This window comes from Triturus cristatus, chromosome 6 (assembly GCF_964204655.1).
Source record: "Triturus cristatus chromosome 6, aTriCri1.1, whole genome shotgun sequence".
In the NCBI taxonomy this organism is placed as follows: domain Eukaryota; kingdom Metazoa; phylum Chordata; class Amphibia; order Caudata; family Salamandridae; genus Triturus; species Triturus cristatus.
The window spans coordinates 321,137,425-321,155,503 of record NC_140589.1 but is presented as its reverse complement, the minus strand read 5'-3'; the positions used below and the strand labels follow the sequence as shown (position 1 = coordinate 321,155,503).

The 18,079-nt window shown below is 44.2% G+C and overlaps 1 protein-coding gene across 3 annotated transcripts in view; it reads left to right on the top strand.

Moving 5' to 3' along the window:
* GREB1 (growth regulating estrogen receptor binding 1) overlaps positions 1–18,079 on the top strand; it is a 637,715-nt gene that overhangs the window by 318,758 nt on the left and 300,878 nt on the right. For all 3 annotated transcript variants that reach the window (XM_085610685.1, XM_085610682.1, XM_085610683.1), the window contains exons 9-10: positions 2,595–2,777; positions 7,911–8,096. In XM_085610685.1, the coding sequence (XP_085466811.1) occupies positions 2,595–2,777; positions 7,911–8,096 (369 nt within the window). The remainder of the gene's footprint in view (positions 1–2,594; positions 2,778–7,910; positions 8,097–18,079) is intronic.

Genomic DNA, 18,079 nt, shown 5'->3' with positions numbered 1-18,079 from the left:
TCGATTCTTCAAAAGCCCTTTAGCCACTCTTGACTGATAAAAATACTTAATCTGGGTCTTTATTGTAAGTATTTTATAGTACACTTAATACAGCCCACATCACAAGCGGAAGGGCCCTGGGTTGGAAACCCCGAAGGGTTGAAGTTCAATTCTAAACTCTGTTTCTTCTCCATTTTTATTACATTGTCTGAGCTGAATATGAGTGAGTTAGTCCACTTACACTGGCACTGAGGGTCTCTTATACTTTTACTGTTTGGTCCTCAGAGCTGGTTCACCGAGAAGGATATCATATGAAATTGGTTATTAGTTGAGTGGGGTAAGTAACCACCTCAAGTAATACCCACAATACTTGTCAGGTCACCCACTAAAGTCATTAAATAAACCTAAGCTCAACCCCCAGGTAGCTTGGCACAGAGCAGACAGGCCTACTTATCGGCAATGTGTAAATTATTTATGCAGTACTAAAACAGTAATAATCTTGAAATGTAAAACATTAAAAATCCCAAATGAATTATTTAACAAAATGATACCAACATAACACAAATCCACTTAGAGGAACCAGAGATTTTAGTTTTTTAAGTGTTTAAGTAGAACTATTACCAAGATGAACAATAATAGTCAATTGTCACAGTAGAACAGGTCCTAGGCATAATTTGACGTTGACCTCAATTGAGTGAGGATTGGATACACTAACCAGGTTTATCCTGGTCAAAGATTTTACCTTCTGACTTTAGTCCTTTAAGTCCCAATCCACCACTGAAGTACCCTTCTAAAGCCCCCAAGACTTAAGGGGAAGCACGTAGAGACTCACAGGGTGTCAGGCAGAGGCCATGGAAAGGTCCAGTCCCTGTCCAGTTACCAGGGAAAGGTCTCTTGTAGCTTGCTGTGTCCCTGTAGAATTAACAGGAGGTCAGGCTTATGACCCTCGAAGTCCATTTTTTTGTCCTGGTTCAAGAGGGAGAGCAGGTCCAGTCTTCTAGGCTCTGCTCAAGTCACAGACAGCTGGTTCAGTCCTGTTTTGATCTTCCACAGTTTCAGGAGTGTTCTGAAGCAGGTCCCTGGAGATGCCACATGTATGCCTGGCACAAGCTTATCGGTGGTAATGACCCCTAGGGACACCTTAACCAATTGGGTAAGGTTCCCGGGGCTAAACCTACCCATTTTGGGTATTTTCAAGATGGCAGAAGTCTTCGGCCCCACTAAACATAGGATATGTGGGCTAGTGGTGTGCAAAGGGAGTGTATATGGTAATCCCAGTATCCTTGTAATCTAACACTAACATTCTGTTTTAGGCAGTCCATGTACCCTTAACAAACTCAGGGACAGAAGTCTGTTAAAATCAAAGCTGAGCTTTCAGCAACCAGACAGCGTACACCACAAAGTGTTTCGGAATTCTGTTTGCCTCTTTTGAAGTGTGCCCCAAATGGTATATGTAAAACCCCAGCCGACCTCTTAAGCTGGATGCGACATTTAGTTAGGATTTTACAGTCTAGTATCAAAGGGGATACTCACAGCTGGTCCCAGTGGCCACTTTAAGCAGTTTCTGGGGCAGCTCTCCCTCCCACAGGTGACTAATGCCTGACTGACTATAAAGACAAAAGGGGAGGCAGGCCCAGGTGTGAGCTATAACTGCTTGTGACAGAGCGGTCCCTTTGAAGTGCACCATGGTTTTTGGTAACGCCCCCAGGCCATTCTGTTAAGGGGACGACAATACCCCCCCACACCCAATTGTCGCTATCCCAGGAGCAGTTCCCACCTCACTACAGGGGAGCCAACAAGCTTCCAGATGATAGTTGAATACTTACAGAAAGGCCTTCATAGGTAAGTTTTCTAAAGTATCTTTTCTGTAATAGTTAGACAAAATACGATTTTACCATTAAATTGGATTTTGTTTAACTAAAAAAATAGTTGCTGAAAAATTTATCTTGTAGTTACCAATCTGAATTTAGCATGATGAAGTGTTATAATATAATCCAAGGTTTCCCAATTGAAGCAGCCAGCTTTACTGTAGTGAAAATAACTTGTATGCTTTTAAATACCATGCACCCTACCCTATGGGTAATAGGGCCTAACTTAGAGGTGACTTATTAATATTTAAAAGTTAGGTTTAAGCCTGTCAACAGGGTTTATATATGACAGGTCGAGTTGCTAGTTTAAAACTGCACAGTCAGGCTACAGTGATAGGCCAGGATACATTGTTTACTGCACCCGACTGGTTACATTTAACTTACCAGCCCCGGGTACAGTTTGGTACCATATACTTTGGATTTAGATTTATAGCTAAGTAAAATATGGCGTATACCAAGTTTACCTTGTTGAAAGGAGGAGCACAAGCCCTTCATCACTGGTTAGCAGGAGTAAAGTACACCGAGTTCTATAGCCAGCAAAAATAGGGTTTAGCAAAAAGGCAAAAAAAAGGCCGGAGTGACCCTGCAAAAAGTGCACATTTCTATCAGATGTAAATGCTCTTATTTTGAGACGGTGCCAAAGTTGTTTTGATTTGAATTAAATATGCAATGTTAAATCTGTTTTGGCAGTACTCTTGTCTATGAATGTGAAAAGAGGCAGTTCGTAATACTGTATTTTAATTTTAGAGGGTATTGGAACACCTTATGTGCAACATTCATCTCTTGTTCAAGACACCACAGGAACAACTTACGCACAACCGTCCTCTCTTGGAGCCTCTCTCCCATCACCAGTGGTTGCCTCTGGAGAACCTGTTTCAGTACCTGACAATCTCCTTCAAAAATGCATGTGCAAGCCAGTAATTTTTAAAGGTATATTTGCTTAAAACTGGAATTCTTGTGTTTTCCCTTTTATAGACACTGCAATAGTAAATGTAAACATGTTTAATTTCTTTGCGCTGTTTATGAGATATTTATCAGCATGCTCAGTGTGCTTATATACATATTTAAACAATTGCCATACATGTAATACCTATAACAAAGTAGGTTCAATGAATGAATAGAGGGAAGAGATACATGTTTTTGATCACTTTTTAAGTATGGTGAGATATATAATCTCTTCTCAATATCCTTGGTGATAGTTGGTATCTGTTCTCAAAATCTCTTTTTTCAGTATGAATCTGGATTTTTAAGTTTTACAAACTCACTGCTGTTTCCTGGCAAGACTTGGAATGAGTAACTTGGAGCATAAAATTGAATCTGAGGGTGACTTGTGATTCCCTATCATCTTCAAGACACTTTTATTTAAGTGCAGCCACAACCAGAAAGGAAACTATGATTCATGGCCACATGTTAAAATTGTACATTCTTTTAATTAATTTTGTATGTTTTTCAAACATTTGCCAAGGCATAGGCATGTCAAACAAACAAAATATTTTTTCCCCCTAAAATGTTAATCTTGATTGGTCATTAAGGGATTGTCATACCTGCTATAATCATTGCTTTCCAATGAATCATGATTAGCTAACCAGGGGAAGCTAGTTAAAATTAACATCTAAGACTTGCTAGACTGTAAGAAAGATATGTTGGAAATGGCAAGTCATAATGTTCAAAGGGCATTGTTTTCTCCTCCATGTCCTTTGACCACAAGCATGATGGCTACAAGGCACATCTTTCTTCTCCGGCAAGCAAGTCATGTTATGTAATCAAATTCAGTGGTGAGCCAGACCATACGTCCCCCTTTCCCTCTGAGAAAGACCAAGCCCGCAGTGAAGATCAACCACCTCAACAAACTGGTTGCAACAGCAAACAAGCATTGGCATAGCCAATAGGTCTCGCCTTTAGGACCTTATAAGTGTTTAGTTATCCAGCACAATATCCTTGGTGCAACAACATCAAGTGTTGCATGGCTAAACATTTATAAGGTCCCAAAGGTGAGAATTATTGATTAAGCCAATGCTTGTTTTTATATTGATGGGGCCCCCTTCAGCTTTCCTAAAATATAAAAGTTTGTAAAAAACAGGGGGAAAAAAACACTGACAAAGTCAATAGGCTAGCGACCAATGTCAGACCTACTGGATTTGCAAATGCATGTGCTACTTCTGAGCTATCAATAATACTGATACTGGCATAGAAGTTATAGCTCACAGTGGGAATAGATAAACAAAAGAAGACTAAATTGATGCTTTTATGTTTTTTTGTTTTTAATTAAACACAGACAGAACAGGAGGACAAAAACTCAGAAACTCTTAATCAGACCTTCTCCTGCCAAGCACTTCAAGTCTAGAACCACCTCCGAGCAGCTGTCCGACTCACATGAACTGGCTGGCTTTGTGAAAACAGTTGAAAACGCATTAATTCGAAACAAATTTGAATCTTATAGCTGGAATATCCCCTTCCACTCTCCTGTGTTTTTTATTTCTTCAAAGTAGACATACACTGTTATATGTAAAAGCACTACGCTGCCCCTATGGCGAGGTTCCCCTGATGTAAATATCTATAATAAATACATCAATAAAATGTTATCTATGTTGATGCTTAACAATTTATAAAAAAACAAAAACTGGGTGGTTTTGCGGAGACTGATGGTGCTGAAGAGAAGGATGGGGGTGAGCAGACAGGGAGGTCAAACTAGTCACTTAATGTTATGCAGCCACACTCAGGACGCTCTTGGTTAAGTGATCTGCCATGACTAAATGAGCTCCCGGAGATAAAAAAAGAACTGAAAGTGAAGCCAAAGTTAATGCAGCATTAATAATGGCCAGGGTGACTCGGTGCAGGGGACAGAAGGATCCGGGTCAGGCAAGGCGAGAGACAAAGAGCAGCGAAAAATGGGGTCAGGGGATGATGATGAAGCAGGCCCGCCAGGAACGCCCCAAATTCTCATCGGATGAAGTCATGTTCAGAGCGGATGGAGAGAACATTTTGAATTAAGGGGTCTGGGAGGAAACAAGGACCCAGAACTACAACTTATTCAACTTAAACCAGTGAGGGAAGCATTTCTGTTTGAATGCTGAACCTTGTGGCCACAATGAGAACAAGCATTGGCCGCACGGCCGCGAAAGTGAAAGTGATCGCGATCAAGCGCGGAGAGCGATGCAAGCATTGGCTGCGCGCACGAGGAGAAGCGATCTGTGGTGGGGGAGGGGGAGAAGCGGGAGTTGTGTGACGGAGGAAAGACAGATGGCGGCTGCGCGCGTGCACACTTGCGTGCACGCAAGCTGGAGGCCTGTGGTGGCACTTTCAAAAGTCGCTTACTAAATCAGGCGAGACCTAAAAAGGTTTGAGACCAGTGACCATAAAACCTAGAGGGGCATATTTGCTAAGATGTGACAGAGTGCAGCGTTAACCTTCCTGGCTTAACACCACCCTCCGCCACTTCTGAAATGCAGGGATGCACCATATGTACAACAATATGGTGCAGCCCTGCGTTTCCCCCTGCGCTGACACTAAATTTAGCAGCCTAGCGCCAACGCAGACATCCTTGCACCAAAGTGCAAGGGTGTCTGCGTTGAGGGTGAGATTGTTTATGTGCAGGAAGGTCTCCCGTCCTGCACATAAACAATCTTAAATGGTGTTTTGTAACTTCTATGTGTGCTGCTTAATGCAGCACACATAGAAATTGTAAAACAAAATATTTTTTAAATTATTGTTTATGTGCAGGAAGAGACACCTTCCTGCACATAAACAATCAATGATGTTTTGCTGTTTCTATGTGTGCTGCAGAAAGCAGCACACATGGAAACAGCAACAACGATGAGAAATTAAACATTTTTCCTTGTTGCTCCTGTTGAAGGTCAGGATTTCCCTGGTCTTAATTTTGGCACTGCCTCCATATTTTAGCCTCCCTTGTAAATAGAGGGCAGCGTCAAAATTAGTGGATGTTGCAGTGGAACGCCCACGCAGCACCCATAGACCACCCCTCTCACGCTAAGTTTTGCGTGAGAGGGGGGCCTTATTTACAAGGCAGCGTTAAGCCAAGTTAAGTGGATTAACGCTGCCTTGTAAATAAGGCAAAGCCCCTATCGCCACCACAACATCCTGAAAAGTGACGCTGTGGTGGCCATAGGGACTTGTGAATATGCCCCAGAGTTTCTGTGTTGTAATATGATGATGAGATAGAATCACAAATCAGATTTGATTTTTGAGGAAAAGGGGAATTGAGTAGAAAGGCCTTTTTAGTGGAGTGTGTGTTTGAGGTCGGGAAGAGGGTGTGGGATTATTGAGACAGAGAGGGAATTCGGAAAATATCTACTCATTTTGAAAGGATATTAAATAGAATGATATTACCAATACAATATTAAATAAATGAAATTAACTAAGTTTAATATTTTTTTGCTAATTTCCCTTGCCATCTTAAAGACAAAAATGCATGTTGGGCTTTCCGACATGGAAAGCCTTTCGGAAAGCGACTTTAGGGGCCCCTATCAGGGCCCCCTTCTCTCCGCGGCCTACGGTTGTGGGTCGGAGGGCACCTAAGGTGACCTCTTGTAAATCCCTGCACAGTGTGAGTGGCACCGTGGATGCCTGCCACACGGTGAAGGGATTTACTGTAACTCCCATTTCTCTATAGGAGCTTGTGTTGCGGCTTGTTTCTGACCGTCGCACAAGTTCCCATGAAGGAATGGGAATTTGCGACTGCACCATTTGCGGTCACATCGTATTTACGGTGCCAGACTGCCAACCCGAGGTCGGTCGGTTTTGAAACCGCAGTGATGTGGGTCGGAGACTACTCTAACCGACATCATAAGCAGGCCCTAAATTGGTAAATGTAATCTATGTGAGAAAATATTGGAAGAATGTCTGCCTGCATTACCTGATCAAAAAGAGTTCAACAAAAGTTAAAAAATGTAGAACATGCCAATGAGCCTGAAAGTATGGTCCGGTTGTATCAACATTCTATTTTTCGAGTCCATAATAGCGAATTTTACCGATTCGCTATTATGGACTTGCAATATGCAATGTATGTAGGTTTTTTAAATTAAATTGTGATTCCTACGCATTCCTTATTTGCGACTCGCATATTGTGAGTCGCAAATAAGGAATGGCTTCCCATTAATTTCTATGGGCTTAGAGTCCCATAGGAATTAATAGGAATAGCATGCTCAATTTGCGAGTACCCAATAGGTAGTCGCATTTGCAAATTACCACCAACCTGAAGTTGGTGGTAATTTGCGATTCCTTAAAGCCAGGTCGCAATATTTTTTTGCTTCCAGCATTGCATTTAAGGAATCGCAAATTGCGATTCCCTAAATGCATTCGCAAAATAGGTAATCGCAAAAATTTAGATTCACTATTTTGTGAATGCGTTTTGAGGTGATACATCCCAAGAGGCTTTTTACCATTCGCAAACGGGCCAATTCTGTGAATTGGCCGGTTTGTGAACAGCAAAACGCTTGATACATCTGGCCCTATGTCTTGGCGGTAACACAAATGCAGATTTTAATGACGTTGGTGTTAATATGCTGATGTCACAAGATGATCATGCCTGAGGGCATAGATGTGCTCAGGAAGACAGTAGGTCAATCTGGTTACATATCTATGTTGGTCTGTGTGTTTTAGTCATGATGACTGAGCACTAATGTTCTTGTGATACAAATATATATATTTGTTAGAATGTCTTTTATAGTTGTTATGTGTGCCCTTATTTTGTATTACTGTTTCCTCTGTCGCATTAGCTTGGCTTTTGTGGTTTTCATTAGCACATTGATTTTGTCTCATTTTATCAGCTGGTGTATTTGCCCTCTGCTCCTGTGATTCAGTCTACATAGTGAGAGGGCAGAATGCGATTGCAAGTCTGTCTGATGAGATTCAAAAAACAATCAACCTTGACTGCACGAAGAAAAAAATGGATCCTAGTACAGAAAGCATGTGTTTTATGTTGTCAGCCAGTCCATAAAACTAAAATGTTATATAAGTTAAAGTTTATAAATATCTGCATGCAATTAATTGTGAATAAAATGCTGTTTTTGGTACATTATCAAATATTTTTTGTATCCATTGCAGGACACGGAAATTTTCCTTATCTTTGTGGGAACTTAAGTGACATAATACTGAGCCCACTTTTAACCACGTGCTATCAAAACTCACAGTGCATTCCTAAAGCTTATGAACAGTACGGCGGCCCAGCCATTCTGCCAATATCGGAGGAAATGCAGCTCTTGCTCACGGTCTATTACCTGGTTCAACTTGGTGAGAGTTAATTGTGCTTCTTAAAATGATAGCCTAATATTTTTCCTTGTCCTTCTTGCACCGGATATGTACCAGTATGGTCTATCCTTGAAATACATACAGTGAAAATGGCAAACAACTCGATTTTGCTGAGTTCTTAATGCTCAATTTCATTTACAATCCATGCAAACTATGCAAAACTCAATTTTTATACTTGATAACATGTCCTAATACTGATAAAGCTGTACCATTTATAATGAGGTGGCTTTACAATTGATGAGCCTTTAAAAGTGGCATGTATGGGACGACGTACACCAGTGTACACAGTAGTATTCGCTGGAACTCTTTTCAGTTTCTGGAGTGAAGTTAAAGGTGGTGGATATCAGGTAGAACATTTTCTGGTCATTGTGCTTATTTTGTATGAGAATAGTATCTGAGGCAAGTGAAAATGTATAACGCTTGCCGGGAAATATTGAAATTGTAGTACAACACTATCCTATGCCTGGTTAAAAGTTGAAACTGAGATCAGAATGCCTTCGTTTTATTCATTGTACTGTTGCATCAATACCATGAGTCCCTGTTTTCACTTCTTAGGTCTTTCTGCGGGCAGGCTATAAAGGGCATTGTTTTTAATAGTGCTTTTTGTTGCAAGCCTCTGTACACAATTCCGCACTGAATTTGCCTAGCAAACAGCATTCCTATTTGGAAGAGCAACACTGTGCTAAGCAGTATAACATTTGTGAAGTTTTAACATGTTCTACAACAATATTAGTCATGTATTGGTAGTTTTAAATGATCAGCACAACTAGCACTTACGCATTACCTTTATTTTGTCATTGAGTATATTCACTTGGACATATAAGGTAATGATTGTGCCTTTCATTAGACTAGAAATCATATGTTCTGGTTGCACATGTGCATTTAGATCTATTTACACACACTAGTCACTTGCAATTCGTTCAGTGGAACTCATATAGAGTTAACATCAACACTGTCAACGCAGATTCTCAGGGCAGCCTCTGCTCACTCTTACAAAAATGGTAAATCTATTTCTGTCTCTATATGCTTTTAACTTTAAACGTTTTGTAGCATGAATCTTTTCTGGATTGACATGCTGTGCATTATTCCGCCATCTAGTGATTGGGTCCGGAACTGACCTCTTTTAGTATTCTTGTTTCTCTTTCCTTTTTAGGTCTCGTGCCTAGCGTTGCAATGCGTAGACATGCTCGTGCAGCGCGAGACCTCATGTAGGAGGTTCTGAAAGCTAACCACACGCTCGTGCAATTGGCTTTAGCGTGTTATATAAAAAAAAATAAGGCACGCAATTGGGCAAAGGCGGGCGCATGTCCCGGCTTTGCTCTGCCCATTCCCATCGGTGTATATTACGCGCAGCAGCGCGCGTTCGCCTCGCTGCCGCGCTCCCTCGCCCCCGCTCCTCTGTGGTGCGCGCGCACCACTAGGGTGCCCGGGCCGATTTTTAATCCCAATCAAACCCTGCGCCAAATGCATTTACTATGCAGTCCAATGTTTCACTGAGCTGCAGCTCTTTCCTCTAAACAAGACTTTCCTAGCAGCATATACCACAAACACAACAGCACTGAATCCTGTGGGACTACCTACTCGTGAACCTAGATATATAACTACATTTTGATGCAAAGGTAGACTGGCGTGTTCGTTGGATAAATATGCGTCCTTGCTAAGGATCGTTCCTCTAATTTGAACATGTGTTTTTGCAAGACCTTCTCGGCATTTTTAGGGGGCAGAATATCCAAGGAATAACCAGATATAATTATTACACTTCATGTCCACAGTGGCCTTTTCAATGACGTGTTACACAATCGCTGTAGGTAGTTATGACCCTATTGCGACGTGATGTTTGCAAGGCTAATTTTGGCTTGATTGGGCCGTCTATGTCGTTGTTTAGGCTGAGCTTGTTTCTGGTTCTTTTTGCAGCAATTACAGCTTGTGTGCTCGGCTGCAATGAGCCCTGCAGCTGATTTGGTGTCATTCGCAGCATCCTTGCAGTAATGGAGGGTACACATGTGTCGGCTTTCGCTGCGCGCCAGAGGCATTCCGGGGAGCAGCAGGGTGTGCGACTAGCCCTAGACAAGGTCAGCGTCTGCACATTTTTAAGTATCACATGCTGGAAGTCGTCAGCGACATCTCCAGCTGTTCTAGTGGCCCTTCACAAATTGCATGAAAGTATACATTGCAGCTGAAAGTTGTTAAGTGATCCTCATTTCAATGATTCATTAATGCTAGACCTTTCCTGGGTCCTGCGTTAGTAACTCATTAATTCCTGCATTTGTTCTTCATTTGCATTCCGGGAATTATAGCCCTTATGCTATCCTGTGTTAATCTCAAGTACAAATCCCGTTCTGGGAAGTCAGAATTATAGTCCTTATGCTATCCTGTGTTCATCTCAAGTACAAGTCCCGTTCTGGGAAGTGGGAATTATAGTCCTTATGCTATCCTGTGTTAATCTCAAGTACAAATCCCGTTCTGGGAAGTCGGAATTGTAAAGCAATACCAAAGGGGATGATGGACGGAGCGTTTGAGCAAATCAAACACTTACCCCCAGTCAACTGATCTGGGTTTAATCCATCATCATTCTTTAGCTCACTCCACCACCCCAGTTCAGACATGGCCATATGCAAATCAATCTGACCCTGTGCCTCATGGGAACAGTCCACCCCGAACTGCCAAGCCATGTCTTCCCTGGACCGGAAACAAGCATCCTGGGACCGGTTTCGGGTTCTTAACCCTCATCAGCCAGGCTATCTTGAATCCAGTGGCAAAGTGAGCAAGGGACCCACGTCTGGACATACCCTGCCAACTTAGGGCAAATAAAGCGATACCAAAGGGGATGATGGACGGAGCATTTGAGCAAATCAAACACTCACCCCCAGTCAACTGATCTGGGTTTAATCCATCATCATTCTTTAGCTCACTCCACCACCCCAGTTCAGACATGGCCATATGCAAATCAGTCTGACCCTGTGCCTCATGGGAACAGTCCACCCCGAACTGCCAAGCCATGTCTTCCCTGGACCGGAAACAAGGATCCTGGGACCGGTTTCGAGTTCATAACCCTCATCAGCCAGGATATCTTGAATCCAGTGGCAAAGTGAGCAAGGGACCCACGTCTGGGCATACCCTGCCAACTTAGGGCAAACAAAGCGATACCAAAGGGGATGATGGACGGAGCATTTGAGCAAATCAAACACTCACCCCCAGTCAACTGATATGGGTTTAATCCATCATCATTCTTTAGCTCACTCTACCACCCCAGTTCAGACATGGCCATTTGCAAATCAGTCTGACCCTGTGCCTCATGGGAACAGTCCAGCCCGAACTGCCAAGCCATGTCAGAATAATGGAGAAAATGTAAATCCAGAAAATTCTTTAAGATGAAAACTACTCCTACAAGTAATTAACCATTTTGTTTTCAGATCTTTGTTGCTAGCCTATGTCCACTTTAAAAAACATAAGTACTTTAAATAAATCATTGGTTACAATGTGAATCTTTTCCGGATTCACATGCTCTGCATTACTCAAGTAACCAGTGGTTGCGTCCGAAACAGTCTCTTTCTAGAATGTCTACTCTTTTTCTTTTCATGGGCGCCGTCCATCATTTGGACTTAAACACCTACTTGTGTGACGTTAGATGTGTGCCTGGAAATCCCTTGATATAGTCGCCATGTTGACATTCTTTTTTCCGCCGTTGGGCTAAGGAGCCTAAGGGAGAGCTCAGGAGGTGAGAAAGAATAGTTTCCTACTGAAAATAACCATCGAGGGAAGTGGATTAATGACTAGTAAAGAAGGGGAAGATGCGGAGAAAACGCCAAAGACCACAGAGAAACTCGGAGGTGAGAAGACCGACACACCAAGAAAGCGTGGTTGGAGGATGAGAAAAGGTCATGGACCATACCCTCTTTAGGTTTTGCCCTGATTGCCCCTACAAGTACCCACAGAAAGACGCACCTAAGGTTTGTTACCTCTGCCTCCCAAAGGACCACAGTTCGGAGGACTGCGCAGTGTGCAGATAATTCTTGCCCAAGCCCATCAGGGCAAGGCAGAAGGGGGCACACCACTCAATGACGTTGCCACAGAGGAATCAGGAGTCCCTAAAGGAACTTGAGGAGGACATCTTGGAGGAGACGGAGGAGTACCAAGGAGAAGAACAGGACCTCGAGGAGGAGATTGAGGGCCAGACTAATAAAAGCCACAAGAAGAGGCCGAGGGAGGAGCCCAGCGGTACAAAAGGGGGTGGTGATGGACGGAGCATCAGAACCAATCAAACACTCACACCCAGTCAACAGATCAGGGTTTAATCCATCACCGTTCTTTAGCCCACTCTGCCACCCCAGTTCAGACATAGCCATATGCAAATCAGTCTGACCCTGTGCCTCATGGGAACAGTCCAGCCCGAACTGCCAAGCCATGCCTTCCCTGGACCCGAAACAAGCTTCCTAGGACCGGTTTCTGGCATTTCATCCGTCTTCAGCCAGGCTTGCTTGAATCCAGTGGCAAAGTGAGCAAGGGACACACGTCTGAGCATACCCTGCCAACTTATGGCGAACAAAGCGGTACAAAAGGGGGTGGTGATGGACGGAGCATCAGAACCAATCAAACACTCACACCCAGTCAACAGATCAGGGTTTAATCCATCACCGTTCTTTAGCCCACTCTGCCACCCCAGTTCAGACATAGCCATATGCAAATCAGTCTGACCCTGTGCCTCATGGGAACAGTCCAGCCCGAACTGCCAAGCCATGCCTTCCCTGGACCCGAAACAAGCTTCCTAGGACCGGTTTCTGGCATTTCAGCCGTCTTCAGCCAGGCTTGCTTGAATCCAGTGGCAAAGTGAGCAAGGGACTCACGTCTGAGCATACCCTGCCAACTTATGGCGAACAAAGCGGTACAAAAGGGGGTGGTGATGGACGGAGCATCAGAACCAATCAAACACTCACACCCAGTCAACAGATCAGTGTTTAATCCATCACCGTTCTTTAGCCCACTCTGCCACCCCAGTTCAGACATAGCCATATGCAAATCAGTCTGACCCTGTGCCTCATGGGAACAGTCCAGCCCGAACTGCCAAGCCATGCCTTCCCTGGACCCGAAACAAGCTTCCTAGGACCGGTTTCTGGCATTTCAGCCGTCTTCAGCCAGGCTTGCTTGAATCCAGTGGCAAAGTGAGCAAGGGACTCACGTCTGAGCATACCCTGCCAATTTATAGCGAACAAAGCGGTACAAAAGGGGGTGGTGATGGACGGAGCATCAGAACCAATCAAACACTCACACCCAGTCAACAGATCAGGGTTTAATCCATCACCGTTCTTTAGCCCACTCTGCCACCCCAGTTCAGACATAGCCATATGCAAATCAGTCTGACCCTGTGCCTCATGGGAACAGTCCAGCCCGAACTGCCAAGCCATGCCTTCCCTGGACCCGAAACAAGCTTCCTAGGACCGGTTTCTGGCATTTCAGCCGTCTTCAGCCAGGCTTGCTTGAATCCAGTGGCAAAGTGAGCAAGGGACTCACGTCTGAGCATACCCTGCCAACTTATGGCGAACAAAGCGGTACAAAAGGGGGTGGTGATGGACGGAGCATCAGAACCAATCAAACACTCACACCCAGTCAACAGATCAGGGTTTAATCCATCACCGTTCTTTAGACCACTCTGCCACCCCAGTTCAGACATAGCCATATGCAAATCAGTCTGACCCTGTGCCTCATGGGAACAGTCCAGCCCGAACTGCCAAGCCATGCCTTCCCTGGACCCGAAACAAGCTTCCTAGGACCGGTTTCTGGCATTTCAGCCGTCTTCAGCCAGGCTTGCTTGAATCCAGTGGCAAAGTGAGCAAGGGACTCACGTCTGAGCATACCCTGCCAACTTATGGCGAACAAAGCGGTACAAAAGGGGGTGGTGATGGACGGAGCATCAGAACCAATCAAACACTCACACCCAGTCAACAGATCAGGGTTTAATCCATCACCGTTCTTTAGCCCACTCTGCCACCCCAGTTCAGACATAGCCATATGCAAATCAGTCTGACCCTGTGCCTCATGGGAACAGTCCAGCCCGAACTGCCAAGCCATGCCTTCCCTGGACCCGAAACAAGCTTCCTAGGACCGGTTTCTGGCATTTCAGCCGTCTTCAGCCAGGCTTGCTTGAATCCAGTGGCAAAGTGAGCAAGGGACTCACGTCTGAGCATACCCTGCCAACTTATGGCGAACAAAGCGGTACAAAAGGGGGTGGTGATGGACGGAGCATCAGAACCAATCAAACACTCACACCCAGTCAACAGATCAGGGTTTAATCCATCACCGTTCTTTAGCCCACTCTGCCACCCCAGTTCAGACATAGCCATATGCAAATCAGTCTGACCCTGTGCCTCATGGGAACAGTCCAGCCCGAACTGCCAAGCCATGCCTTCCCTGGACCCGAAACAAGCTTCCTAGGACCGGTTTCTGGCATTTCAGCCGTCTTCAGCCAGGCTTGCTTGAATCCAGTGGCAAAGTGAGCAAGGGACTCACGTCTGAGCATACCCTGCCAACTTATGGCGAACAAAGCGGTACAAAAGGGGGTGGTGATGGACGGAGCATCAGAACCAATCAAACACTCACACCCAGTCAACAGATCAGGGTTTAATCCATCACCGTTCTTTAGCCCACTCTGCCACCCCAGTTCAGACATAGCCATATGCAAATCAGTCTGACCCTGTGCCTCATGGGAACAGTCCAGCCCGAACTGCCAAGCCATGCCTTCCCTAGACCCGAAACAAGCTTCCTAGGACCGGTTTCTGGCATTTCAGCCGTCTTCAACCAGGCTTGCTTGAATCCAGTGGCAAAGTGAGCAAGGGACTCACGTCTGAGCATACCCTGCCAACTTATGGCGAACAAAGCGGTACAAAAGGGGGTGGTGATGGACGGAGCCCAGCCTGAATGTAAACCCTAAGGTTTTGGACACAACTGACCCAAAACTTTCAGACTCCAAAAAAACAGTAATACCATTGAAGTCTTTGACACCAGAGACAAAGTGAGGCCCAAAGAGTCACATGTGTCCAAGACAACGGACATTGCTGGAAGCAAATATTTGAATCCTACTTCAGCCTCGAGAAAGGATCGAAGGCATGGGTGGGAGGCTGTAAAAGGCTGTCCCCGAAAACCAAGCCCACAACAGCTCGGAAAAGCTACTCAGCATCGACACCGAAGGGCACCAAAACACAAATAGTCATACACTCGAAGACATTTTCAACATCGATATCGAGACACTGAGAAGAAGCTGAACTAGACTCTGAAAAAAAATCGATTGAGGCAGAGCAGGAAAGGAATTGTCTCAAGCCAAACTCAAAGCCCTAATCAAAAAGAAATGGGAATTTGGTGGCTCCATTCAGGAATACAGGATTGCACTAAAGGAACATATTGAAGCAGAGGAAACAGAGGAGCTTGAAAAACCTATCACCCCAGAGCTGCAGGAAGAGATGGAAGAGGAATTTTTCTAACAGAGGGTCTTTCACAAATGGGAGGGACAGCGGATGGCTGGCAGGATATCTATGCTGACTCACCAAATGACATCACTGCATACTATGCAACCTGTGCTTTTAAGACCTCCAGATATCAACAGTGCTGCAGGTACTTATGGGGTTTAGCTGGAAGAGGACCAGTCAGAGTAATGCTTCTGCCCAATTAGAAGAGAAACCAATTCCTCCCAATGCTACACAGCATGTTGGACCAGAGTAGAGAGGTGTTTAAAGAGCCAGCTGCATCCAAGGCAATAACACCAAGGTTAGAAAAGAACTTCTGGTTCTTGTTCATAGATCAACCCTACATCAGGGGTAACGTGCCAGCTGATTTGCTCATCGTGGCAACAGCATGCAAGAGAGGAAACACCCTCACATCCATTGGGCCACGTACCCACAAGGAAAGTAAGAGAGTGGGCATGGTTGGGAGAAAACGTAAAGATTAGCGCGATACAGTGGTGAATGGCCAACTAGAATGCCCTGATAAACAGCTACATCCACCAACAGTCGGATGCAATGGAGTAGCTCATGAAACACATGCCAGAGGAGTGCAAGAAGAGGGAAAGTGCAGTGTTACAGGAGTTCAAGACAATCAACAGTACATGCCTGAAATCTGCGCTGGACTCAGTGGACCCAGGAAACTGTGGTTCCCTCTCCTGTGATTAGGGATACACATCAGATGCCTCTGAAACCCTGAAGAAGCTTTGAAACACATAAATGGGCAGGAACTGAAGACAGTATTCCTAGCACTGAAACCCTTCCAGAAACATCTAAAAGGAAGGACAGTTCTAATTCAAACGGACAACACAACAACAAAAAAGTACGACATGAACAAATAGGGGGGAACAAAGTCCTACCGCTACCTACCTTGGTCTAAGAGGTTTGAAGATGGAGGATGAGGCACACAATACATCTACTGGGGAAGCAAAAATACAGAAGTGGAAAGGCTAAGCCGTAAAACAAGCACCACACATGAATGGAAGCTAAAACTAGAAGTGCTAATGCAGATTTTCCAAATATGAGGAACATCAAAAACAGACCTGTTCACAATGCACAAGAATGCGAAATGTCAAAGCTTCACAATCAGGTTCTACCACGCAGAGTCACTGGGGAATGCCATGTCTATAAAATGGTCAGAGTGTTTTGCTTACTCCTTTCCAACAATTTCAGTGTTACCAAAGGTATTCCAAAAGTGCAGACAGGAACAAGTCAACTTGATCCTAATAGCCCCACAGTTGACGTGACAGACATTGTTCTCAGATGTCATGCATATCCTAAGGACAGTACATTGCACTCTCAGCAAACCGTAACCTGTTAATGTTGTAGGAGGGGCTGGTATAGCACCTGTACCCAAACACACTGCGTGGCTCCTGAGGACATAGAATTTGGTCACCTCAGTCTACCAAGGCTAGCAGTGGAGATTCTGAAGGAAATAAGGTGACCAACAACAAGGAAAAGCTGCAGCAATAGGTAGAAGAGATCACAGAGACTGGTTACAGGATGCCACAGTCATTAGATACATGACACACATACTGGACAAGCTTCTCTAATATGCCTCTGTCAAGGTTCACCTAGCAGCCATTGTAGTATACTAAAGAGGCATACTAGGGAGAACTGTTTTCACCACACCGGTGGTAACATGCTTCCAGGGGGGTAGCAAAGAAGGTGGCACCCCCCAAGAAGTGTCCCCATGCCTACATGGAACCTGAATGTAGTAATCAAGCAACAAATAGCATCACCCTTCGAGCCAATGCAGAATGCACATCTCAAATTCCTAACTCTCAAGACTACATTCCTCATCGCTATCACCTCACTACGGAGGGTCAGTGAAAGCAAGTGCTAACTGTGAGAAAGTGGCTCTGTATATACTGTTCCCAAATAGGTTCAGTGTTTACAGGGTCCACAGTCCCCAGAGGTTTGGCAGAGGTTAAAGTTAGATATAACCTTACTCTCTAAAGTGGTAGCTTGGTCGAGCAGTAAGGCAGTATCAGAGGACAGTGTAAAGCATTTGTGGTACACACTCAGTCAGCAAATGGTCTCACACACTCAATAACTGAACTCTAGGCCAATGGTTTATATAAAAAATATATGGTTGTTTTATTTTAGAACCAACAATAGGTATCAAAATATACTTTCTCAGAATGAGATGCTTTAGTTAAATACTTTTGCAATATGCAATTGACTTTTGTAGGTAATAGTTACAGGTTGTTGCAATAGGCAACACAATTTCAAACACAATAATACATTGAGCTCAATGGGAACTTTAAGTTATAGGCAATTAATTACTTTCAGGATTACTTTTCTAACTCCAGGACTAGATCCTAGATTCAGTCCGGGGACAGTTCTTGGAAACAAATGAGTAAATTCGGTTAAGTTACTGTTGTGATTTTTAAACAATATTTTGCTATCTTAAAAGTTGACACTTAGAAACTTTTTCTGATCAAATTACCAATGTTATCCTATGGAAGGAAAGTC